General features: G+C 39.8%; 1 protein-coding gene across 2 annotated transcripts; it reads right to left on the bottom strand.

Annotated features, from left to right (window-relative positions):
- Positions 1-170: 170 nt before the first annotated feature.
- Rad21 (RAD21 cohesin complex component) lies at positions 171-27,955 on the bottom strand. 2 transcript variants are annotated; one of them, XM_076911351.1, is made up of 15 exons: positions 27,712-27,929; positions 23,309-23,443; positions 19,070-19,244; positions 14,816-14,945; positions 13,253-13,352; positions 11,407-11,513; positions 10,605-10,811; positions 9,932-10,057; positions 9,480-9,602; positions 7,624-7,847; positions 6,155-6,326; positions 5,606-5,754; positions 4,156-4,305; positions 2,478-2,561; positions 171-1,808 (listed from the first exon to the last, which is right to left on the bottom strand). In XM_076911351.1, the coding sequence occupies exons 3-15, from the start codon at positions 19,211-19,213 to the stop codon at positions 1,617-1,619; spliced, it is 1,908 nt and encodes a 635-aa protein (XP_076767466.1). In that variant the 5' UTR covers positions 19,214-19,244; positions 23,309-23,443; positions 27,712-27,929; the 3' UTR covers positions 171-1,616. The 2 variants fall into 2 exon arrangements, with proteins under 2 accessions (XP_076767466.1, XP_034372394.1); XM_034516503.1 differs by lacking the exon at positions 23,309-23,443 and having other exon boundaries at positions 27,712-27,955.

Genomic DNA, 27,955 nt, shown 5'->3' on the forward strand with positions numbered 1-27,955 from the left:
ACAAGCTGTCAGACAATGGTCACTATTATTCATGTAACTGTTGAACGTTAAAAAAATTCACTTAATTAGTATGAAATATTCCTAGGTAAAGCAAATGAAATACTCAGCTGTGTTAACTTTTTCGGTCAACATTTCTCTTGTGATGTATCACCAACTACATTCTAAAAATGTACAGCTTGAAACACAACTTTTATTAGAAAAGTTATACATAACATAGCATTGACTATTTTCAAGAACAATATTAAACCCAATAAGCGACACAAACCGGACTAACAAAATGTGTAACAAGAAACTAATGACCTTTCTATAATCAAACATTCAATTATCTACAGTGTCTTTTTACAAAGGGGATATCCATGGTTTACAGGCACGTTCGTATTGAAAAGAAAACGGCAAGAGCAATTGTATACAATTACCATTCTCAGGAACTGAATCATTAAAATAGTAATTAGGAGTTCACAAATTTAAAATATTTCACATAATTTTAAATTACTGGGTATACATGGAAGTCTTAGTTTTAAAACTGATTTCCCCCCCATAAAAGTGCCAACACTTATGCTAGAACTTTCAACATGATTTTGTCCTACAAAGTGAACACGTTTTCATATTTATATAGTTCCATAATTTCTGGTGCTATCTGGTCTGTTAATAATAAAGCCTTTATTAGGATGTTTTTCTCCATTTAAATGATAGGAAACTGATACAGGATTACAGTTGCAAAGTTATTAAAATAAGTTTCAAATACAGGAGTGTGCAGCATCGGACAAAGATGAGTACTAACATTTATAATAAATATCAGAGAAGCCATCGGTTTTTACAGCACTGTTTGCTTAAGTCAATCTGCTGTAGTTTCTCATTGGTTTGCCCTTCGGCAGGCAGGGGAATTTCTATTTTCATGATCTCATTACTCAAGCAAACATCCAAACACTTTTGAGAAAGTGATCTGCAGCCCCCGAGGAGTCACGCCACTGTAGAAGTCTGATCATTCTGAGCTGCACTAGCGTCAGAGTTCCTAAGAATCACGGAATGATTTCAGAACGGAAGAGTAGAAGAGGATCAGTCAGCACAAACTTACAAATTCTTGCTCATTATGGACTTCCTTTAAAACATGATCAAGAAGACAAGCACGATGCTTCACACACTATCCCTAGGTACAGTGGTTAACCAGACTGTTGGTTTCACTGATGGGAAGACAGTTTTCTCTTCCTGTCAAGGGACTCAAACCACAGTTCTTAAAGTGTCAGGCATTTTCCTAGGCAAGTTTTCCTTTTCAACATAGTAATGGAAAACCAAGATAAAAATGGCGACTTTTGACTGTTACTCCATATTCTTACATGCACCAATATTGCACACATCTGTTCTGAACTGTTAAAAGTCTTCTGGGTTCTTGGGGTACTGTCTTCTCCAGGAATACAAACCCAACCCAAATAAGCAGTTTCCCTTAAAAGATGGTCGACAAAATTAGAAACACTGGGGGAAAAAAATGAAGAAAGAAAAGGCAAAGATTTTGTACAAACAAAAATCTAAAAACTTCCTTAAAGGGTTTCAGTGCCCGACACATGGGGGCAATTTGTATGTACTAGTGAGTTAACACTAGCTCTAACGCATCTAGCTCCTCAGATAATATGGAACCTTGGTCCCGGTGTTGCAATGATGTCACTGTACGGCTCTTCCTGTGTGAGCTCGATGGCTTGCTGCTTTTTAAGAACCAAAAAGCTGTAGAACTTTGCTGCTGCCTGCTTTCGGTTTGTGTTTCGACATAGCTCAAGCAAACTGATAGACTCTGCTCCAGTTTTAGCAAGAGCTCGCTGAAATAAAACAAAACAAAGCAGATGAATTCATGTAATTCACACAATACAGTAGTAACTGGATGATGCAATTCCGGCACTAGTAAAAGTAAGCCCCATTTAGCTGGAACGGGGACTGGACATTCATGTAGTCATGCAAGTAATCACCACGCTAGCTAATGAGGTAAAGGGCCACAACATTATCTAAAGACATAAAAAGTCCAAGAAGTAAGCGAAGTTGCTACAATATAGATGTGACATAGCAAAAGCCAAACACCTAGCAGATTTTAAAGTGAAAACAAAACCACAATCAAACTAGCCCTGGCTACATCCCAAACCCTAAGCATCAACCATTCCTTGAAGAAATAAAGGAAATTGCCAGAAATTTCATGGGTGCTTGAGCTGAGGTTACTGACATCTGGCACTCTATAACTTAGGACATTACCTTTGCTCATCAAACAGAAGATAGAAATGTCCATACACAGGTGTGCTCTGAACCACAGCACCACAGGTCTGTTTTATAGGATAACTATGGCTATGCACCCTAGATGCTCTAAGTTTACTTGTGGCTTACACTTCATGTATGTAATTAAGATACTTTAAAACAGTGTAGCCCTGGAGAAATGTGCACAAGGGCATGCTCCAAGGTGCTTTCTGGGAACGAACTCTGTGTAGACAATGCTAGCGTACCTGAAGACCATGCAGCATCTGCTGAGTCCTTTTGTTCCACCTCCTTTCTTCTTGATCCTGATCACCCCCTGAAGCATCTTCATCCTGAATAAATGGTCACCAGAATTGAAAAAACTGCCTGCTGAAATGACTACTTCCCCATATCCAGAAACCTTTGGATTAACAATCAGACTTGACAGAAAACTGCCATCTTGCTTTTTCAAAATCATTTGCCATCTGCTATGAACTTTGATCACAAAGGATAGCTCTTGTCAGCAAACACTTGTACATAATGACTCTGCAACAGTCTACAAGTTATAAAACACTGATTGTTGCAGGTCTCTTAGTTAAGAACCTTGTGTTAGGACTCAAACCACATTAAGCATAATGTTTCTTTCAATTATATACAGCTGTAAATAAAACACAGCAAAACACTATGATGGGCAACACTGGATAATGCCAATTTAGATACTGGGAAAGGTTAATTAATATTGGATGCTAACTTTGTAGTATGATATCCAATGTCATCACTGACTAGTACCAAAGAGTCTGCTTTCTATCTGAGCAACCTGGATTGTTTCCATATTAAACGATGCACACTGTTAACTATTCATATATGCTTTATCTTACCCTAACTGTCCAAATGGCTTTTTGAACCCTAAGGTATGGGATAGGAGCTATGTTGTCCAGAAACACTGCTATTACACAGCATGCTCTAAGAAAAGCTAGCAGTCAGCAGCTTCACCTAGAACAGCAATAGTGTTTTAATACTGATTCACAATAAAATCTGAGATAACAGCATAATCTAACAGTTGGGAAACTAAATTTCAGTTTAAAATAGTGTAACATTACATGAAAGGAAAGCATCTACTTCTGTCACTGATATGAAGATAACTAGAAGCAAGTGGCTGTTAGTAAAACTATATTCAATATATAAACAACAGGCTTGAGAAACAATTTTAACAATTTCATTTAGTTATCTGGAAAAAAATTTAAAGGCAAAGGTTTAAATAGATACATACACGATAAAAATGTCAAATGAGGAGTTAAGTTACTCTGTCTCAATGATTCAGAAATAAGCCAGATAAAAACTTTAGAAAAGGACCTTAACATAGCTCAGGGGGAAAAGGGGAGCAGTAAAGCATCTCCATTCTGTAAGAAGCACCAGTGCTCCAAGCTCCACTTCACACGAGCCAGCTCTTACTCTGGTTTAATTAAAACTAAACCAAAACTCAGACAAATGGAGTATGTCTGGCTATTTGATTTCCAGGCTACAGGCAGGTTAGACCAGAGGCTGGCTTTAATAGCAGTAAGAATTGACTACTGACCACAAGATAATAAGATGTAGCCATAAACAATTCAGACGCCTAGCAACAATCTGTATGGGCAGTCCTCACCTTTCTTTGGAGGGAAACATGGAATTACAACAGCACAAAATTTGATGATTCACTACACTAAGAATTTAGTCTAATTTTTATTTTTTTAAACTTTTATTTATTTTTAATAATTTACTTTATTCATTTTAAATCCTGGTCATAGCTACTCTCTCCTCCCAGTCCCCTCCCCCCACCCAGTCCCAACCCACCCTGGCTCATCAGTCACCGCAGGACCACTTTCCATTGACCAGATACCCAACATAGGCTTAGCTCAAATAGGAAGTCAGGCCCGGGAATTTTTATGACTGAAGATCTTTTCTTACCTCCTCCTCTTCCTCCTCTTCCTTCTCTTTCTCCTTCTCCTTCTCCTTCTCTGGTAGAAGCTCTAACTCGGGGATCAGCTGACAGATATTTGGAGGCTCTTCTGGGGGAAGTTCTACTGGTGGTATTTCCATTTGCTCTACCTGCTGTGGCTTAAACAATAAAAGAACAAAATTTGAGATGCAGGTTTAATGGTAGCTTCTCTAGAATGCAGGATCATGTCAGCTACTTTAAAGCTATTACAGTAACTTACTACCCACTCCACGCTCCTTCCTCACAGTAACTTACTACCCACTCCACGCTCCTTCATCACAGTAACTTACTACCCACTCCACGCTCCTTCATCACAGTAACTTACTACCCACTCCACGCTCCTTCATCACAGTAACTTACTATCCACTCCACGCTCCTTCATCACAGTAACTTACTATCCACTCCACACTCCTTCCTCACAGTAACTTACTATCCACTCCACGCTCCTTCAGTACAGTAACTTACTACCCACTCCACGCTCCTTCCTCACAGTAACTTACTACCCACTCCACGCTCCTTCCTCACAGTAACTTACTACCCACTCCACGCTCCTTCCTCACAGTAACTTACTACCCACTCCACGCTCCTTCCTCACAGTAACTTACTACCCACTCCACGCTCCTTCCTCACAGTAACTTACTACCCACTCCACGCTCCTTCAGAAAGACCTTTGGACTCAGCAGCAGGTAACATGGAAAGGACACTGTTGCCTGAGTTTGTTTGTACTATTTCATTTTGAGTTTTAGGTAAATATTCGAGAGCATTACAGTCTTTAAGAAGAACAGTGTTGCAGCTCCTGGTCCTGACCTGTCTAAGGAAGAGCTCTCACTCAAAGTCCTTTCTACCACAGGGCACAGAGAACTTCTCCAGGCTGGCCATCAGCTGTCCTGTCAGTAGCTTTTGATGAGGACTGAAACAGGACCCTAGTATCACAAAAGGCCCGCTTTCCCTTTACTCCACAGACTTAAAACTGGAAGTCCTAAACCAGATGCAATGGCTTCATTCTAAACTAGTTTTTCTATTTTATCAGGACTCATTGGTAGCCAAAGTCTGGTATTGCTTTACTGGTTATCAGTTAAGTATATATTAATCATTTAATAACTCGCCCAGTACTTGAGAGATGTAATACTTTTCATATAAACCAGCACAGTTTAGAACCACTGACCCCACAAATTAAGGTCACTCATTTTGGACCACTCTGAAGCGAGACTATTCACAAAAAGCCAAGAAGTATGCTGAGTGCATTAATATCCTTTCCCACATATGACAAAGACTGTGCTCCTAAATTCTATTGTTATTGTTCCAAACCCACTTCTTGCTATTCTCTGCCTAAACCAAGAACCTCCCAAATCATACTCCTTAAATGAATGCCTCTTGCAACCAACTGCATGACTCTCTTCCAATTTTTTTTTCACTTACAGGTATCGCAGGCTCTGGGTCTATTTGCCCGGCTTTTCGCTTAACTCCTTGAGGGGGTGGTGGGGGCATGGTGGACTCTTCTATGTTTGTTCTGCTGGTCTCCATCACTGAGTCCTGAAGACGGCTTGGCTCTTCTATAATGGGCTCATCTGCAATTATCACAAGAAAAGAATTTAGCTTTCAACAGTATTTTGGAACAATCTGCTTTTAAAATTGGTATATTAAGACCCAGCTAAAGTTACTTTCCCTAATGAAGAAAGCCGGTAAAGCACAAAGATACTGCAAGTATAGCAGCTGGGGAGAAGTATTAAGAGTGGTTCACTCTCCAGTCCTGTGCAGACATACATGCCTTTAATTATCAATCCAGTAAGCTGAGTCCTACAGCTTTCTGAAGAAGAGTTTCCAATCCAGCAAGGCGAGCAGACTCATGCATCACCATGCCTCCAAACAGAGCACACCCCTCCATCCCAGAGCACTGCTGCTCAGACAGCACAAAGGTGAAGTTTAAGACATTTCAAATTTCATCTAGGAGCCCCCAGGAGAACTAACCAATGACATCTCGCTGCGGCTGCGGCTGCTGCTGTTGCGGCTGCTGCTCCTCTCTGGGAACCTCTGGATTCTCAAACTCTTTGAGGAACTCATCCAGATTATCTGCCTCTCCTCCTTTCCTTCTTTTCCTAAGGTCTTCTGGTACAAGTGGAGTAAGGCAGCGTGTAAAGAGCTGCCAAAACATAAGGCCAGCATCAACTCTAGAGCCACGGAGCGGAAGACTCACCGTCTACTCTCTGTTCTCACTGAGGGATGCTTTAGCACAGCTTGTAATCAGTACGCAGCATATGCACATTTTACCATTTTTACCTCCCAGTCTCACATTTGTTTTGAAAAATAAGTGTTCAAATTGTAATTTCAGCCATTCAGAAAGTGGAAAACAGTATCTATTAAGCTTCAAGGTTTCCAATTTATTTGCCTGTAGTTATTTTCATTGATAAAATGAACACTCAACCTGTCACAGTACTCAATAGTTTACATCATACTTGTCTTCACATGGTTTAACCACTATGTGAAATCTTACACAACACCACATAACATATTCTTACTATTAACAAGCATGTCAAATACATGATTATTTCACGGATGAAGAGCACCTCATATTTTGAACTATAAACAGCTACATTTGCAGAACTGGTTTTCCTCAATTTTAAAATTTTTGCCTAGAAAAAGAATAATGAATCTACTGAAACAAAGACTAATTTTAGATTTTTATCAGCCTACATTCATATAAACAGGGTTTATCACGACATTTTAATATAGGTATATGAGCTAGTTCTTCTACATTCAAGTTTTTCTTTTTTCTTTTGTGAGACAAGCACAGTAAGTTTAGATGCGTATATGAGGGACTATTTATATAAACACAGGCATATGACCAGTGGTTGTGCCACTCATAAAATATATCTTTCCAAAGCATAAACATTTTTAGGGGCATTCTTCAAAACTATCTGACAGTGTTTCTATTAAAGAGCAGCCACCATAACCTTGCTGCTTTTGAGTATTGCAGAGGAAAACAGCTGTTTCTCTGCACATTTTAGCTCATAAATCTAACAGCACCATATCCAGGAGCAGGTGCCATGCAGTTTATAATAGTTTGGGACTCAAATGAGCTTAAAACTGCTAACTAGTATGTATTTAAGGGTGTGGTGGGCATTTCCATAGAGCCAGGATTCTACTGCAGGAGCAGCAGGGCTAACTGCTAGTGGAAGCACTGGAAGCACGCCGCCCTGAAGCTCTGAAGCCACCAGTGCACATCAAGACTGTAGAGCTGTGTAGTATTCTCCACAATGGCATTCTACAGCTGGGAAGCCATCCCATCAGTACCTACGTAAGGCAGCACCCAGCATGCTTGATGTAAGGAAGCAAAGAACCGCATATCTAAAACAAAAATGATCTAAGCAAAGGTTTTAGAAATCATTGTTTCTAGAAGACAAAATGCACACAAAAATAATCTCTGCCAACTGCACTACCTTCAGTAGTCGGTTATTCCATAGTGGCTGCGCTGGTAAGGAGAACAGCTTCTCCACTCCTCCCGTCTCTTTCCACATCATTAGCTTCTTGGTAGGAGGAGCCAGGTCCAGAGTAGTAACAATATCAGAATAATCACTAAGTTGGGCTCTAATTGTCTTACTATCCAATTCTTTGACACTGTCAACAATCAGTTTCCTCTTCCTCTTGGCTTTTGTTTCTTTGACTAGAATAAAAGAATATATCAGGTCATTTTCCTCAGAGGCCAACACAGAACACCTCATCTTGGGCTGGAGTTATCTATCCTCTGCCTTTCTAGACACAGAGCTGAGGAGCAAGCCCTTCATAAGGACAGTATGTATAAACTGATGTTTTTCAAGCATTATTTACAACAGAGATATTCAATAGAAATTTTGCTGAATGCATAAGTAAGTCCACAGATTTTTACTATAAAGTAGGTAAAATAATTCAAGGGTCAATACCTTGAAGTCCACATAACTTTATTCTGTAAACGGTACAAATAGCACACTTGTCAGACTCAAGTTCTGACATTCTTTTAAAAGCATGCTTATTTATCTTTTAATTAAATCTCTGCTTTTTGAGAATTACACCATTTCCCCCACCCCTCCCCATGTGCTTTCTTCTTCCTTTAAATTCATAGCTTCCTTTTGTTACTCCGTGTGTGCACACATAAAATATAACCTGCTCAGTCTATATAATGGTACTTGTATATATACATGTTTTCAGGACTGATCATCTGTTAGTGACTGGCTAAGTTCTGAGGGTTTTTTTTTTTTTTTGTTTTTGTTTTTGTTTTTGAGACAGTCAGGGTACTTGATATATAGACCAGTCTAGCCACAAAGTCAGAGATCTACCTGCTCCTGCCTCCCAGGTGATGGAATTTAAGGCATGTGTCAGCATGTCTGGCTACTTCTAATATTTTAAACTATGACTATGAAAAAAAAACTAACTTCTAAACAAACTAACAAAATAAAAAAAAATCTTGTTTGTAATAGGCCAACTATTTATATGAGTTATAAAATACTCAGTGTGTAAAGTAGACTCTAAGTTGCCTAGAAACGGTCCCAGTACTATAGTAACTGTACTAGTTATGATTTGTAAGTAAGAGCTATCCAGAGCTGCTTGATCAAGGGGAAGAAGCCCAGGGTCAATCAGGGTCTGGAAACACATCCTGACATATCTCAGCTGTTTGCTTCTTGTTCATACCACTTTGGAAAGTGAGTGCAGTGCCTGCATCTGCAGAGACTTCTGGGATTGATTCAATCTCACTCTGTCACACATTAGCCCAGGTTTCATAAAAAAGCATTCACAAGGTTAAAAACATAAAAAGATGGGTCTGTCTTCATAAATGTCCTCCAGCTACAGTGCCTTCCCTTCTCCCAAAGTGAGCTATCATTCTTACTGACTAGAATTCTCTCCACAGAAAACACCGACATTATATAAAGAGGTATCATGTATGTGTGTAGGGCACACGTGCAGGCCGGAGGACAACTTGGGGGCACTGCTTCTCCTTTTCCACCACGTGGGGCACTGGGACTGAAGGAACTCAGATCCTCAGGCCTGCTGAGAAACATCTTTACCCACTGAGCCATCTCGCTGATTCCAAGATTACTGTTGTTAGTATGTTAGGACTCCCAAGGACTAAGACAGTTACAGAAAGCCTGTCCTGTAATTTTACACCTTGCAGCTCCCTGTGTAGAGCTCTTCTACCAGACATCAAATTATAATGGACAGAGTGACGACTGTGATAATGTATGAGCAAGGAGCTTATCTTCAACAGCAGAGAAAGAAAACACCTAGGACCTCATGTTCTACAAACTGAAATCTATTTGCTCACCAGTTATATCAATGGGCTCCAATGCGAAAGCTTCTTCCTCATTTGGGACGAGTGTTGTCTGATCAGTCATAGTTGGCATCGGTTCAACAGGATCCACAGAGTCAGGGCTATCAGGCCCACCCACTGTAAAAGCAACATGGTTGTAACAGGCTTAGGTATAGCATGTAAACTCTACAAATGGAGAAAAAAGTCCCTTCCAGGAAGTAGAACCAACCCAAGGGTTTGAAGAAAACTACTGATGTATTTGCCAGGCAGCCCCTGCAGAGCGTAACTCCAATGTACAAATGAGAGGAACAGCACAGAGCACAGAACACTGTAAACCAAGAACTGGCAATCAATCCTTAACCAAGCCAGTCAAGAGTGCTGACAGCTACCAGGAGGTAGTTCTGTTAGCATCTGCTTTGTGACTGCTATGCCACCAACTCCAAGATCCCCAAACATCAAATGCTCACATGAGCCATTGTCATCTTCATCCATATCATCATGTGCAGGCTGCTCTGGCAACATGACTCCTGCCTCAGACAAGGCAGGGGGATCATCGAAGATGCCACCATCATTATTACTTATAAGTTTGTCATCTGAAATAGAAAACATAACAGTTAAAAACAGTTAAAAAGAAATACTATAATCACATTAAGTAATCCAGGGAAAAATAGCATTAGGTTTAAGGGGATTACATTTAAATCCATATTCAATTTATTTCTTTCAAGGTAGTTTATAGAAGCAGAAACACTTAGTATCTGAAAAAAATTCTGCCTATTACTTTTAAGTCATACTTCCAAAACAATCTATCTACTTATATTAGGGTGTGGTAACACATGACTTTAATTCCAGCACTCAGGAAATAGAGGCAAGTGGATCTCTGTGAGTCTGAAGCCACCTCTGTCTACAGGTGAATGCCTGTCTTGATCCTCCACCCGAAATCTACTTATTAGATACCAAACACAGCAGCCTGAACAGCTAGTGAAACTCAAACTCAGATTAAAAACATGTACACAAAGCTCAACGTTTTTGGCTACTTTTCTAGGAAGTGTGAGACCACTGACCCCCATTCATATACTGTCCAGGCACCTGGCTAAGCACCCAGAGTTAGTGACTATTCTGAAGCAAAGCACAACAACCCACCTAGTATACCGCCATCATTTCCTTCTCCAAAGTTATCGTCTTTGTACTGGTCTTCATACTCTAGATGATTAACCTTTTCATTCAGGCTGCTGGAGCTCTGCTCAGGCTCCAGGAGGAGGTTGGAAGCGCTGCTGCTCACTAACATGTCGTCATCCTCAAAAGCACTGCCTTCTCTCAGTATTTCACGGTCGTCCATCCCGAAGTCACCTCAACACATTAAATATGTCATTAGCTGAAATGCTACTGTTATCTTACAACAGTTGTTATTTTATCACAACTATGATGCTGTATTGCTTCCTGAAACCTTATTTGGTGGCAAATATTAAAATATCTGATGTAAACTTTGTACCTCCGGGAAATGACTAACAAAAATCAGATTGCATGAGGTAAACTAAGCATGCACAATTAACATTCACAGACTTCAACTTTAACAGAAAGTGCTGCTGTGCATAAATGAATGTAATTTAGTGCCAATTTGACCACTTAAGGTTTTGAATAATGTTTATAGTAATACAACCAACTGTTCCAAAATGGCTAGTTCAAAAGTAAACATTACTATAGTGCTTGAACTTTCCACACAACTTCAAATAACAGGTTCTCTCACTGCACAGCGAGCAGGAGGAATAAGAACCCCAACTCTGGTACAGTAATTGAAAAGATGTCTGACAGACAATAGCACAAACCAGACACATTCAGTTTTTCTGTCCTCAGGGGAAGAAATGTATCCCTAGTGTTCTTTGTAATTCCTGACAATGTAACAATATAATTAAAACATAACTAATGACTAGCAATTTGCTTTTACCGAAATCATTTTCCTGTAGGATACTGATGTTTCCAACTTCTTCTCTCATGGTTATCTCTTCTACTCTGCTCTGGTTCAGGCTGAACTGCTGGGCCACGTCAATGTCACTTTAAAAGAAATTGAAACAAATAAAGTTTCACAAAGTACCCTAATTTCATCTAGATAATCCCCCTTTGAAAAGTTTAATACTTTATTAAATATTAATACTAAAAATTAATATAATCCAAATTTAATTTGTATTTAGAAATTTAAAGTCATTAACGACAGGAAAGAAAATATCATACATTAAAACCATTACCTAAGGTAATTTGATAAAGACTTAGAGATTGTAAGCTAGGTGATCTGTATGAACGCTAACTTTCCCTAGTGTTTCTGAAACTTGTTCATTTACTAACAAACGACCTTCTCTCATATAATTTGAGAACATAATGCTAAACACCGATGAGAACACCACTGGCAAATGCAGAAACAATGATCAACAGATGGAAAGAGATGCAGAGCTAGAATTCTAAAGACTGGTATTTATTGGATAGATCAACCAAATGCAGTCTGTAGACTTCATGTAGCCCTCAACCAAAAAGAAGAAAGCTAAAATGTAGAGGAATCAAGTGGGTCATTTAAATGCTAACAGCATCTATTAAGAATCACTGGCATTTCTTGTGATAGATGGTGGTGTGCACACCTTTAATCCAGCACTCAGAGGCAGAGGCGTTTGAGGCCAGTCTGGTTGACACAGTTGAGTTCTAAGGCAGCCTAAGCTAACTAGTGAGACTTGAGACCTTGTGAGAAAACTCCACGCAAGTAAGACAAGAGCCTTGTTTTGACCTTAGTTTCTTCAAAACAATGAATTATTCTTGGAATGCGTTTCTGTGCTCCTCTCAGGTATAGCAGATAGGACTTTACTTGAGCTAGTTTTATTCATGTACCTCTATGGAAAAGTGTATTTTTGCCTATATAGCCTTTCCTTGTGATTAGACTTTTTTGGGGGAAGACAGGGTTTCTCTGACAGCCCTGGCTGTCCCCGAACTCAAAGATATGCCTGACTCTGCATCCCCAGTGCTAGAATTAAAGGCTTACATTATCACACTAAGCCAGTTGACTCTTAACCCTCAGTCTAAACTGTTGGATGCTTTGAATAAAGTTGGCTACTTCATGAAACTTTAGTCTGCCTCATTTTTAGATGCAACTCTCCCAAGTTCACACTGACCAGAGTGGTAAATCAATAGGCTGGCTGTCAACTGTGTGCCCAAAGACTTGGTAAGGTAAGGTATAGTCACATCTGCCATCATGTCATAATCGCTAGGTTTTAATGAGCCGAGAAGGAAGGAGGAACATACAATAGTTCTCTACCAAAACAATCATCACCATGTAACTTTTTCCTCTTAAATGTGTGTTTTAAACAATGACACTTTTGTATTCTTTACGGGATAATGTAAGTCATCATATATATGTATTTTTTTTTAATTGAAGCTTTCAGTAGTTTGAATAACTGTAATATATAGCTCTGGAAAAAAATCTTGAAACAAGTCCCAAGCTTCCTAACAGCACCATGTAAAGAGTAGACCCAGACAAGTCTTCAGCTACATGAACCTTGCCTAAGTCTATCACTCTTCTCAAATTGTAGCTGTGTTAGAAGCTGATACCCACATGATTTTCTCAGAGAAAAAAACATTTCCGAAATTGTACACCTTATAACTAACATACACCTAAATCAAAGTATATGTGTTTCAGATAGCTGGTACCTTAGTATCAAATACTCTAAGGAAACAAAACTGGAGGTCAGAAATGCAATCTAAACAATCTAAAAGAGGAAGGGAGTGAGAAGGGAGGAGAGACAAAGACATACTCTAAGTCTGGCAGTGGCTGGTCAAAATCGTGAAATTCCTCAGGTAAAGTAATGGCATTATAAGCCGCTTCCCGATTTTCCTCAGGTAGATCGACAACACCTGGAAAAGAGAGATGACACTTGAAGGCCTAGCTGCGTAAGTTCCACGTGGGTCAGAGGTAGTACATGCAAAGTATCTGTATCTCCAGAGGAAAGCACGCCTTTGTCTGCTGTCATGTTAGCATGAGCCACGGCCCTTGTTCTACAACAGTAGTGCAGGCACTGAATATGCTGTAAGCTAAGTTTTTCAAACAGCAAACCAAAAATCAAACATTGTTAGTCTTCTACTTTTTACCATGAAGTTAGTCAGGGGTAGTATCAGTGGTTACAAAGAAGTAGAATAAATATAAACTTTCTTATTCTAATTGTGTTCTCCTTGTGAGCAGTGTGGAAGCCAGAGGTCTAGGTCAGGGAACTTTTCCAACTGCTTGATACTTTCTTGACACAGGGTCTCACTGCACTTGAAACTCAACAATGAAGCTGGACTAGCTGTAAAAAGTCCACAGGATTGCTTCTTCTTCCCCAGCACTGGGGTTACAGATGCCACTGAAGCCCGTTTTTGTTTTCGCATAATGTAGGTGGCAAGACTCATGCCCTTCATGTTTACAGAACAAAAGTAATAACTAAGTCATCTCCCCAGGATAGGAGTTGGTTATCTTAGCTATGTTCAACATTTTCCATGATATATTAACTAGTGTTTAGCATGCTATATGTAATAAATACACGTTATTAGACAAAAATAGTAGGTAGATTACTGTCATGTATTAAAATAAAAGTATTACAATGTAGCCTCAAGCCAAAGTTGTTGCTATTGTTGCTGAGATAGGATCATCTCCCTCAACATATACCTCACAGATTCTGCACGGCTACATGGTCAGAGAGCCCCTGGGATGAGGCCATCTCCTCCACCCTACAATAAGAATTGGAGGCAGGGTCCAGCATTCCTAACCTTTTCCATGGGCACTGGAGACTGACCTCAGACCCTCCTGTTTGCCTCTGTGCACTTGCCCACTCGGCTAACCCCAGCCCACATTCTGATATTGAAAACGGCAACGTTTCATCAATGTTAAAATTGTAGAATGTGAGTTCAGATGAATATCCAGATACTATTTACTTTGGTCAGTAGAATCCAATTCTAGAACAAACCTAACCCTAAGCAAAACAGTAACAATGACATGACAAAGACCATTAAATAAATGATGTCTCAGAATTAAAAGTGCATGTGATTTTAAAAGTACATTAAGACTGTTCAAGGAAAAAAAACACCCAGTCCCCCTCCAGTCACATTTTCTGAGCCACCTTTGATAATTCATCACATACCAACAGTTTTCAGCATTTCCGCTCTGAGGACTCGGCTGTTGTACATTGCTGAGACTAGGCTGAACAGCTAGTCTAAGAATGGAAACAGTTCCCTATGAAGTGATGCTATGAAAATAAATCACACCTATCTACAACACACAATTAGCAGTTTCCACCGTGGTATGGGAAACCTCACAGGTTAAAAATCAAAGAAAGGTACAATACCTGGCCGAAAAGCCATCTTTATTTTAATAAACGCTTCATTACAGTCTGCGAGGAGGTATTTGGCTTTCCTGTGATAGATGCGGACTACACCCAGGAGGAGGTGTCCTGATGTCCGCAGCGCCATCTTCACCTGAGTGAGACAGGAGTATTAAATTCATTGCCTTTAAACATTAGACGTAGGACGTAAGTGTACTTTAAAGTGCATACCCTGTGCTATTCATAAGAACCTTTTGCTTTTTCTTATTTTCTGGGTGGTTTAAAGTTGGTTAATAAATATGTGCACCTTACCATTCACTACACATCAGTTTTGTGGGACGCCCCTAACACAGATTGAACAACAGTAATTCATAAATTCTCTTAAGACATAAAGGTACTATGAAGCAGATCTTCCCACCGACGTTACCATCAGCACATCAAAGATTATGAGTTTGTTTCAGAAGCAAACACTTTTGGCCTTTAAAAAAAGATAATTTCAGACCTGTGTGTCAAAACTGACCAGGTATACTTCAGTCAACTGAGAAAGAAGGGTGTGGTTGGCCAGCGAAGTTCTGAGAAAGACTTTCAAAATAACAGAATGTCTTTGTCCTTCTCCCTTTCCTGCTGTGTGGAGACAAGGCGTGATGGCGCACAAGGACGCGCACAAGGACACGTGTCAATGAGCTAAGGCTTTGGGTCATCTCTGAGCTACAGACCAATTAGATCTGTCTTGGATTGTCACTTTAACACTTTTTCTTTTGTTAAGCACTGTTCATTACTTTCTATTACTAGATCAGAAGACACAACAATGACCTAAGCAGACACAGTATTAATGACCAAAACAGAAATATTCAAAACTTTCCTGGCTACAAGAAAAAAAATAATTCAAAGAATAAAAGATATAAACTAAAGAGTTCCCCAGATACTTCTTCAAATCATACCACAAACTTAAGTTTCCCAATTCTATGGTAAAAACACACTCATTAAAAGGTATGCTTAAAATTATGTTCATTTTATGTGCATGCTGCATCTGTCTAGGACCCCATCTGCAATCTAGTCTCTGTATTTATGATCATCTTAAGTGATTAAAGCAAAACCAATAAATTTGCTACTGTAAACTTTTAGACATCTCAAATGATAACAAATCTAATCAAATCTAGGACACAGAAAGAATGACAGCACCTTTCCATGTCTACAATTAGCAACTTCCAAATGTAGTGCTTCCAAATGTAGTTTGGTTCAGAGTAGGTAAAATGAGGCAGGACATGCTTTCAAGCAGAAGGATGTAAATACAGTGAGTAGGCCACAGGTTGTATGCTAAACAAAGGGGACCTGGTCTGGCTCTTCTAATGGGAGGAGTTAGGAAAGTCCATAAAAGCTCCCAGATAAGGTGGAACAACCCCAACCTCAACAAATAGACACTTCCTCCCTCAGCATGAAATGTGCATCAGTTTCAGGTCAGCTCCCAGGTCAAAATAGCTTCATACCATATAAAAGCTAGTAACGACCCGCAAAGAAATGATTTCAAATGTTAAGTGAGTCATTTGTGCGGTCCAACAGTTCTCTTTAATGCCAAACTGCCGACATCTCTTAGCACGCTCTCATCTCTCAGGCTTTCTGTAGTGTACAAAGTACTCAATACACATTATAACAACTATCCTTGAAGCCTAAGTAGTTTTGAGATCTATGGATATAAAGAATGCAACCTCTCCAGTTCCTTCTTTAGTCAATAGCACACTGAATTTAAAAAATTTTAAATTCTGTTTAGAGCTCTTGTACCAATGTGCGACAGCAAGCACATACATTTTCAGACACCTTTTGCTCACACACGAGTAAAGGCACGTATTTCCCATACAGTTCCCAGCTGCAGCAGGAGTGGCCCACTGTCAGTCTCAACAGGCATGCATTTGTAACTGATAAACTATACAGCAACACAAGGTGACCCAAAGCCCACTTTAGTTTTCGAGTGCCTTTAAGCTTAGAGGAATTTAGTGGACAGGGCCAAGCCCTCACCATCACAGCTAAGTGGTCTGCCCAGGCATCCTGCCTTCTTGCCCCAACCCTCATCTTTTCACTACCTTTAGAGCCGTGCCTTTCCAGGAGTGTCCCGCAGTCAGAGCCCTGCAGCAGGAAGCCTTTGCAGAGCAGTGCAATGCACAGGCGAGTTTTTATCAACACATCTATTGAGGATTTCCTAAATGCTTTGTATGTTGTGGCAAGTGTGAGTAAAGTTGTTATGAACATCTCTTTGTTTTTAAATATAGAAATTAAGTTTTCAGCTACTTCTTGTTAAGTATCAAGAAAAAAAAATCTTCAGGCTTACAATGCAAAGTGACTAACAGTTGAAAAATAAATTTTTTTTTTCTCTTTTTTTTTTCGTTTTTCGAGACAGGGTTTCTCTGTGTAGTCCTGGCTATCCTGGAACTCACTCTGTAGACCAGGCTGGCCTTGAACTCAGAAATCCACCTGCCTCTGCCTCCCAAGTGCTGGGATTAAAGGCATGCGGCACCACTGCCCGGCAACAAATGTTTTTCTTAAAGGATGGTCTTTTTAAAATAAACAGTGCTAGAACAAATGTATCAGCATGTACAAGAACAAATCTGAAGACAAACCTTATTTCTTGCAAAAGTTAACTCGGGGTCGTAGACCTGTATGTGAATGGAACCATTTACACTTCCACTGAAAACGCAAGTTTCCTGTTGTTCCATCTTCTCCCCATCAGTTAGTTCCCCAGGGCTTTAGATTTTGGTTGTTTCAACAGACATGTGATGACATTCAGTTGTTGTAATCTTTTATTTATTTGATCACACAATCTCGAAATACCTTTAAATATATTTACTTGCTTTCTGCATATCAACCAACCTCTAAAATTTTTGGCATATTTTATACGAATAGGCTTTTTTTTGAGTCTTAATAGGTTATTTTCTAGTTTTATAGTTCACATTTTAGGTCTACGACCCCGAGTCAACTTACTTTTGCAAGAAATAAAGTTTGTCTTCAGATTTGCTCTTGTACATGCTGATACATTTGTTCTAGCACTGTTTACTGTTTATTAAAAAAAAATCCTTTAAGAAAAACATCCTACTGAACCACTGTTGGGGCTCTCCACGTTTGTCTAGCTGTGTGTCTTTTTTTTTTTTTTTTTTTAAAAGGTAAACAAGGGCTCTCTGCTAGTTTACCTCTGTGTTGTGAACTCCAGTATAGCTAGCCTATGAGCCTTTGTTCAGTGGGGGTGGTGGTGGTGGGGCAGGTGGAGTTTCCTCCTTTATTCAACTCCCTCCACGCCACAGGATCAGAGAGCCACCGCAGTCTGATTCTATATGAATGCCAGGGAACTGAAATCAGGCCACTAGGCTTACACATCAAGCACTTTAACTCATCATGTCACTCCCTGGCCCAACTGCATCATTTTGCTGCCATCGTCCTTACTGGCTATATTACACAGGAACAGAATTAAGAGTTCAAAAAGTGAGAAATAATAAAACTATCCCAATAGAAGAAGGCTTAGGAAAGTCACATTCAACCCAAACAACAACTTATGAATGACTTCCCCTCCGCTGAGGTTGGCTTCAAATCCTCTAATTTGGCTGATAAGGGACCCTGGTGCTATGCAACAATTAAATGAGCTATAAATATAGTTTCTGAATGTAGCCAACTGCAAGGCAATATAACTCACTTATTTAGACAATATATTAATACCGTGTACAACATAATTCACCTACAATATTCTAGCAGAAAAGCAAACACTATGAAAGGATTCTCTAGGTGATATGGTTATTGATATTATTTCTTAGCTGTCAACGTTTTCATGTTGCTAAAAATTTCGAATTAGAACTGTCCTAGGAAGGGTATGAAGAAATACCTTCAATCCCACTAAAATCCATGAGCTGTTTAAATCCTAAAAGCAACCAAATGTCTACAGAACAAATGCAAACTGTAGCCTCATACCCCTCACCTAAAATCAGATGTTTCCTCACCACGTTTAAGAACAAGCCTGTGCTCATGCTCATTACCGTCCAGATCCCTCACGCTTCCTACAGGAACGATCAACTCTTTAAGCATCAATACCAATGTGGGTGAAGCTGGCGATTCTAAAGAGTATTTTTCAATCAGTCTATACATTATGATCATTATTATCTTGAATGGTAAAAATTAAAATAATGAAAGAAAAATAGAGAATCTACCTATGGGCTTTTCTTGCTTCTCATACACAGTTGCAACTGTTTTACAAGTTCCACTTCACACACGAGTACATAAACTCACCAGCAGCACACCTACCTTAGGTGAGATGATACTCTCCACACTGCTCTCCAAGTTACACTCAAACACATGGGCTTTCGTTAGCTTCTTGTCCCAATGGGCCGCCAGCCAAATTTTGGCCAGAGGCCCTCGTTTACTGAGGACAAAATGTGCGTAGAACATTTTTCTTATTTGCTATGAAACAAGAAGAAACCTGGAGAGAAAAAAATATTACGTTTCATATGAGGAATGAATTATTTATTAAGATATGTAGAAAATATGAAAACACTAGTTTCTTACATTGAGTATGAGAATATAAAGAGCCTGAAAACATAGTAAGCATTATTACAAATAATAATCCTATTATTTTAGTATGAGGGCAAGGCCCACTGCCAAGAATTAAGGCAAATAGGAAAAAGAGGCAGGGGTCAAACTGCTTTTATGAATTGCTATTTTAAAGACTGTCATCAAAAATCTCTTATTCTAAGTCCAACCAAGTATTAAATCCTGTTTCTAATCTAATTACTGATGGCAGACATAATTCTGCTCATTGGCCAGTATCTACATGGAAAGAAATGTTTAAGCCTAACATGTATGAGGCCTTGGGCTTAATCCCTAGTATCACAAAAGAAAAACAAAAACACAAAACCCAAACCTCCAAGTCTAAGCCAGGCACTCTGTCCAGGCAGCAACACATCTGCTGAGGTGAGCCGGACAGGCCCCCTGGACAGGTGGGACCCATCAGATCTAACTTTTTATTACACTAACACTTTTGTTTATGTTATTTAATTCTCCCCTTCACAGAGGATGTTAAGCCCCATCTTTTTTTGTCAAATGAATTTTGTGCCCTTTTTTGAAATACCAGAGGCCCACTTTTAAGAAATAAAAAGTATACCTTTAACAGACTATGAATAGTTTTGGCCTTTTAACTTTGGAAGGATTATAGATTCACAAACAGCTGATTCAATAGTGATATCCTGTAAACTAAGACAGCGAGCGACACTGGCTTAGTGTGCTTCTCTACGTCATCATGCCGAGTGTGTACAAGTGTACTCAACACTATAAACGAGACACCCAACCGTTTTCCCAGACAACTGACTCGCCTACCCCTGGCCCCTATGCAAATAATATGGCAAATAAATTTCATTTTGATATTTTCATATAAACACATTGACAATAAGTCACACAGAATGGGCTTTCTTTCGGTTCAGCACAATGTTGCTGAGATCCACTCACCTCGCTACTTATTCCTAGTACAGTCCCTTTATTGCTAAGGAACACTGGGAGAGGAGAGAAGCTACAGTCTACTTAGCCACTCACCCACTGAAGACCAGTCAGTTACTTATTAAGTTTGAGCTACTGCTGATAAGCGAACCCGCTCTTCTCTACAGTGGAAGTTCTGAAGCATGGTTGCTAGGCAGTACAATAAGATTACATATGGTTTCAAGGATACTTTAACACAATGAGCAAAACAGTGTATTTAAGAACCATAGGTAAGATTATTCTAAAATTAATAGGGAGCAGCAAAGCAGACAGAAAAGCTAGAACGACTTCAAAAATAAAGAATATAACAGAAAGGACAAGCCCATTCATTCAGCTTTACACCTTACAACAGAACTGTACGTCCACCATGGAACTGGCAGAAAGATACACATAGGGATCATTGCAACCAAACAGAAAACTCAGATACAGCCATGTATCTCCAAACTGGTTTTTCACAGAGATGCAGAAACAAGTCAAAGGCAGAATGATAAATCCTGCTACAAAATGGACTGGAAAGATGAATGAGTCAACACACCAATCCAGAACAGAAACAAAATGCAAAACCAATAAAGCTAAATTTGAACCTCACAAGCTACACACAAATAATTATTTAAGAAAAAAATCAAATTACATTTATCTGACCCGTGGATGGTGCTACTGTGCAATCAGCATGCAACCTGCCTGCTCTCCAGATGAAAGGAACAATTTGTAGCACATTCAACAACCCTAAAGAGAATGTTTTAGCTTTAAATCATTCCATCTGGCCATTTTACGTTAAACCCAATTAACTGCACAGGAAACAAATTACATCTGAATAAAAATCTCTCTAAAAAAATTAGGCCACGGCCTTAAATGTAAACTAGAGCACTTTTAGACAAAAGGTACCAATATATGGACTATGTTTTTTTTTTTGGGGGGGGGAACAAAACCACACTGTCCATAATGGACTCTGTAAACTGGCTTTCACTAAATTAAAATCGTTTGCTTTATGAAAAACTGCTGAGAACTAAAACTGAAAAAGTTAAAAACTCCATTATCTAGCTAGAACGTAATCTAGAATATGTAAAGAACTGTCAAGACCGGTAAGTAAACAAAAAAAAAAAAAAAAAAAAAAAAAAAAAAGAGGAAAATCCAATAAAGAAAACAAACAAAAGGAAAATTTCACAGCAAAGGAAATCCCCATGAGAAACAAGAACATAAAAAGGGGTCTAGTATCACTAAGCCACTAAGAAAATGTACCCTTATCACAATGGTTTAAGTTAAAAAAAAAAAAAAAAAAAAAAAAAAACAACAACATGGAACGCTGGAGAATATGTAAACATTTTATATTAACTGTAAAAACAGAGTAACTGTAATTTCCTATTTTTACATGAAAGGGAATAACAAATTTTAAAATGAAAATTTGCTTATATTTTAACTAACAACATGCCCATTCTTCCTATTGATGAAAAGACACTTTGTTTTAAATCATAGCCAGGAAATTTCATGTATACCAAAAATATTATTTGTGGCAAAGAAAAATGAAATTTGCAGGTAAAGGCATAGAACTAGCAAAGATCCTGTTGAGTGAGCTAACTCAGAAAGACAAACACTGAATGTTTTCTCTCATGTGTTTCCTAGATTTAAGTGTATTACCTAGAGTAACTGCTGAAATCAGTACAGTAACAACGGAAAAGAAGGCAATAGAGGGAAATAGCGGGGTGTAAGTGATCTGAAGGGGGGAAATGGAAATATGGGGGGTGTGGGGGTTAATTAGGAAGGAGGTAGGGAAACAATACAGAAGGATGTCTGAAAGTCATCAGGAATCATATTATTATCTACCTAAAATTACATATAATACATAAGTTGGTGTAAAAATATACATATATACTTTACATAAAAATCTCCCATCTGGACTGACAATGCTTCCTCCAAGAGCCAAAAATTGCCAAAACTCAACACAGGCACGACAAGCCCCTCTCTTCTAAATTGGTCACGGTTGTCCAAGAGACTGCCCCAAACATTACGACTACTGCCATTGCCCTTGGCTTCCCGGGGTAAATTCTAAATGCTATTGCTAAAGACACCATACACTTTGGAGGCCGGGCCAGTGGACCCAAAAAGAAGCAACCAACAATCCTACCTAGCTACAACGCCTCTGAACTACAATGATGACCAGAATGGCGCAGTAACACTAAGGGTACAGGAGTGGCATGCAAATCTTGATGGTGACCACAGCTCTCTAGCTGTGCTTAAGATGTGCTCGATAAGAGGGAAATCAAATCCATCAAGCTGGTACTGGAAACCTAGCCAGTCCCTGGGGCTAGTGAAGTCATGGATCTTGGAGAACCTACAACTGTCATTTTACTAAACCAGCACAATTCTTAACTACAGTCTAAATAAATTATCCTTAGACCCACAGATAAATACAGTTCTCACCCCTCATTAAAGAAACTTCTCTTTGCAACAAACCATTAACAGAAAGCCACAACTTTCAGAATCCAGAATAGTGGGATCCAGTCCTAAATGACACCCCTACAACACAACTCCTCTACCCAAGGCTCAGGGGTCATTGAGGAAAAGTGGTGGGACGATTTTAAGAGCCAGGGAATGTTAAGTTTACCATTAGACTGTGTCTACAAGAAATGTCACAGAAGCCACACCCATGAAGTCTCACCAAGAAGTCTGCCAAAACATGATCCAAACAAGGACAACACAGACATGCAGACATGGATGGGGGAAAGCTTGGGAGGCTTCAACCCTAGACAAAGAACCAGAGAAAACTAAGGAGTGCTGAGAGTAGGAGAAACTGCCTTCCTCAAGGAAGAACAAACCAAATGGACAGGCCTGAAAACATACAAGTAATATACAGACTAAACAGGTTTTATTTTTATATTTAGGAACACACACACACACACACACTCACACTCTTACTCATACAAAACAAAGAAAAAGAGGCCATGAATTTGAAGGAGAACATGGGGTACAAGGGAAGGTTTGGAGGGATGGAAAGACAAAGGGAAAATGATATATTACCTATGGGACAGGCAAGACAGAGTCAGGTTTGCTTCAGCTCCCCGCCTTCCAATACTTAGTAACAAAGGATGCTGAAATTCTTATTTTCTGAGTCTAATGTTCCAAGTGCATCATTAATTTACAGTAGAAAGTTGCCTCAAAGGAAAACAAAAAACCAAGCATCATCAACTATTATATTGTAACCTTTCTAACAAATACCAAGTTGAGAACTAATGAATATTATAACAGAAAATAATAGGTTAAATGCTCTGTGGTATATGAAATAATATTTCATGAGTTATGTTTGCCACTTAATATTTTATAGAATATGCTCACCATAATCATGGAGAGCCTTTCATTTGCAATTCAGAGATTTCAAGCATTAAAAAGTCGGTTACAGAAAAACCTCAACTAATAGTGTTATAAAACAAACCTAGAGAGTTTATGGGAATTCAATATGGCAATGTGTTCTTAGCAGTCACTGTCCTACATGAAAATCCCCCAAACAGTGTTCCAAATAAGAGAAAAACTTGCTACAATAATGTTGGCCATAACAGTTACAAAATAAGTGCTTATTAAGAAAATATGACATACTAACTGATCTCTTAATTTAAAAAATGTAAAAAAAAAAAATTCTAGAGAGTCCAGAAATGAAAACTACTACTATGTTTCAACAGGTGTCAGTAGTTTATGGAACTACTTCAGCTGCTCGTCAGAGGACTGTGCCTAAAGCATTCCAGCTATGCAGAGGCAGATTCCTAAATAGATTTTGGCATGTGGTGGGAGATGATACGTAAAGCAGAGGAGTACTAAAATTAATCTGGGAAACAATTAGTAACAGGACAGCATTCTACCAAAGGAAGTCAGAGCAACTCCAGTAAGTAGTCACTCAGTTGTAGCCTGTATCGGAGTTATCATTAACCACCTTCCCTCAGTAATCTAAACTTTAAAACACGGCTGTTTAATCTGTAAAGATTTTGGAGATTCTAAATTCTGTTGTCCCTTGCAAAAGCCCTTTGCATTTGATACCAAAGCAGAGCTTGTCATGATTTTGAACCAATGTTTTTTATTTTTCTAATGCAGCAAGCAACACTCATCTATTAGGAAAGTGACTGAATAAACTAGTCCACCCCCTTTCAAGAGAAATTTGGCAAGGTCTTTGGAAATTTTCACATATTTATGCTTTCTGGACAGAAACTACAATTTCAGTAATCAATATTAAAGACATACTGGAAAGTGTGGAGACAGACAGAGAGAGAGAGGGAATGAACTAAGTATATAATCAAATGTTTTGCCTAATTTCCTAATGACTAAATCCTAGCCCATTTTACATAAAGAGTACACATGATAACTGTATTTCCTAAGTGTAGCTTTTGTTGCTTTGACAGCATAACTTAGAATACTAAGGATGTGGTCTATGTATATACAGTTGCCCCTTCAAATGTTAAGGGTCCATATTCTTAGATTCAGCCAAAAGCAATAAGAAATAGTTTTTAAAAGTGTGTCAGAGCTGGGCAGTGGTAGCACACACCTTTAATCCCAGCACTTGGGTGGCAGAGGCAGGTGGATTTCTGAGTTCAAGGCCAGCCTAGTCTACAGAGTAAGTTCCAGGACAGCCAGGGCTACACAGAGAATCCCTGTCTCGAAAAACCAAACCAAACCAAACCAGTGTGTCAGCAGTGAACATGTACACCTTTTATCCTTTTTATCATTCCCTAAACAATATGGTGTATCAGGGAATTTAAATATGTCTAGAATTTTTTTTTTCTTGGTATGGGAGGGAGCTATAATGCCAGGGGCACAGTGTGCCCTGGAACCAATTTCTTACAAACAGCAAAGCACAATGGTCTTCTCAAATTTTACAGGAACATATGTACATCTCAGAATTATTGCAGGCTTGGTTTTAGACCATTTTTACTGCGTCAAACGAGGCTTTCGCTTATCAGTGTATATAAAGTTATTGTTTTAGGATATCAATTGTACAACAGCTTTGTGTCTAAAAGAACCTAGGTGCACACTGTAAGTAAGTAGTATTCTACTAACCAAATGACCTGATCATGATCTGAATGTTGGAAAAAAACCAGTATCTATCTATAGGTTGGCTGGATAAAAGGGTTCTTATAAACACCCCCCCCACACTGGTTTAACAAAAACTGTCACAGTAAATATGAAAAACAACAAAAGATGTATGATAGCATTTTTAATCTGTGGCTGGTTAAGTCCCCCTATGGAAAGCTAAGAATATGTAGTCATTTGTGTATACTTAGGGAGTTTGCATAAGCACAAAATATCTGTGGAGAACTTAAGAATCTGGTGACAACAGTTCTCTCTGGAAAGTGGTTCTTCACCTTTGTACTATTTTGCGTTTATGTGAATATTTAAAAAACAAAACAAAACTTAGGCCTACTGATGCAAAACTGAAACTTACCACACTAGAAGTCAAGACATAATCCTGGTTTGCATTAGTTATCAGTTAGCAAAATGCCCAACTATGATCTGTATGTGCTTTTATAATAAGAAAAGTATACTACCTAAAGGTTAGGTTGCTAACGATGGGAAACAACATTACCTAACTCAAATAAAAATAGAGTTGTCTGTTAGAGGCCTGGAAGGTCACAAACACACATATAAACAAAACAAAGAAACAAACAAAACGGGGGGGGGGGGGGAGCTTGCATATTACTGCTCAACTCTCCTTGGTTCTAATACCAACAGAGTGAGTTTTATTTCAAATTTAACTCCTTCTTTACTTAGTTATCTGTAATGGTTAAAAAGTCATTTCATGTCTGAAGTTTAGCCTGGGATTGGTGTCTGTAATCTTAGGGTTCCTGAAACTGAGGCAGGAGTATCTTCAAGGTCAGCCTGGGGTACATAATCAGATTTCTCTACGTCTCCTAACAACAATAACAAAACATAACCCCGATTTTCAGCTAAATCAACTACAAAGTGAACGCAATATTCATTAGGGATAATGACGATTAAATGACACACATGTAGTCCCAAGTAGATTCAAACAGTAGCCTCAAAAAACTTGCACAGTTAGTATGATCACACCTTTAAGATAAAATGAAAAAAAAAATGTATTTCTCAAGAATTAGTTTTCTCAACTACCCAAGTATAAAACAATATTTCTCAGAATCTGCATGCTTTGCTAAGTCTGAAAAGAAATTCCCAACTTACTTGTGCATAATACAAAAAGCACCGAGTCCACCCCTAAAACAACTCTGTAACTTTGGTTATACAAACTCTAAAATAATTCAAACACTGGACAAGGCACACACGCTCCCTCATCAATACCTTCTCAAAAAAAAGTTGCTTCCAACCTTCTAAAACTCTGCAGTCTTTCAGTTCATTGGCATTTGATTTTTTTAATAGGATTTTGCACCCTGGGGGGTGGGGGGTGACAATGCTTTTCCTATACAGTTTAACGAGAGCAAATATTAACTTTCTTTTGTAAAGAGAAGCCCAAGTACAGAAGCCACTTCCATAAACCATTCAAACACCAACGCGTTTTGGGACGCTGAAGACGGCTTAACAAATCAGAGAGCACGAAGAAATCGTCTACAGCGTTTCCCTCTTAAATTTGAAGAAGGCCACTTGGTCTAGTTGAACAGCTCGACAGTGTCACCTTACACTATCCTGGCAGAGCATTCTCAAAGCCTTCCTCTGCCACGAAAAAGGCACCCAGCCTCTCTATAACACTCGATCCTTAACCATTAAAAAAAAAAAAAAAGTTTAGAAAAGTTAAGGGGAATACCAATTAAACTCGTGTTCTTGGAAGCGATGTTACTCGGTCGTGTTTTAAAACAGCCTGATCCATTTCTGAGATCCCCAACATACAAAAATATATACTATAGAGAAAATCGGCTTGAAGGAGACAGCAGTATAGGCTGGCGAGTCCCCGAGCCCTGCGGCCAGCACACGCCTGGCACGACCCGGACCCCGGACCCCACACCCGGTGCACCGCGACAGCCCGCCCAGGAGCCACCCTGCCGGCTCCCGCCCTGAGTCCCGCGTCTTTGCAGACAGCCATTTTCCCCCCGAGGGGGCGGCCAGGTCCGAGAGCGGGCTCGTTCAAACCTCCCTCCTCTCCCCCCGTAGCCCCGTGTTCCCGCGGTCGGACCTCCGCGCAGCGGAGGGGCTTTGTGGGCCGTGGAATGCAGCGGAACCATTAGTAACTCAGCAGGCGCGGAGCACGGCCCGGGCAGGGAGGACCCCAGGCGAGGGCGGACCCGGGACGCAGGGGCCCGGGCGCGCCGGGGAGCTGGGCGCTGCTCCGGAGCTGGCAGCATGCGGGGGCGCCGCGCCGGCCGCCTCTCACCGCAACTCCGGGCCGCGGAGCCCGCGCCCCTCTAGCAGCACGGCGGGGAAGAGCACGGGGGAGGGAGCCGGAGCCCCGAGAAGGGATCGGCCGGGTCGCTTACCTGTGTCTCTGCGGGGAGCTGGGAGGGGCGGGTGGCCCGGGGAGGGGGAAAAGGGTCGGGGGAGGGGGCGGGGAAAGGGGGAGCCCTTGTGCGGTGTAGCCTCGGAGTTGCTCCCGCCACCGCCACGGCCGCCGCCTCCTTTCCGATTCACTCAAACAAACAAGATGGCTGCCGTTACGGCGCGGCTCTTCCGGCCGCCCAAATCCTTGGTTCAAATCGGCAGGATGTTTACGGTCAAAAAGGT

Source organism: Arvicanthis niloticus, chromosome 13 (assembly GCF_011762505.2).
Source record: "Arvicanthis niloticus isolate mArvNil1 chromosome 13, mArvNil1.pat.X, whole genome shotgun sequence".
NCBI classification, from domain to species: Eukaryota; Metazoa; Chordata; class Mammalia; order Rodentia; family Muridae; genus Arvicanthis; species Arvicanthis niloticus.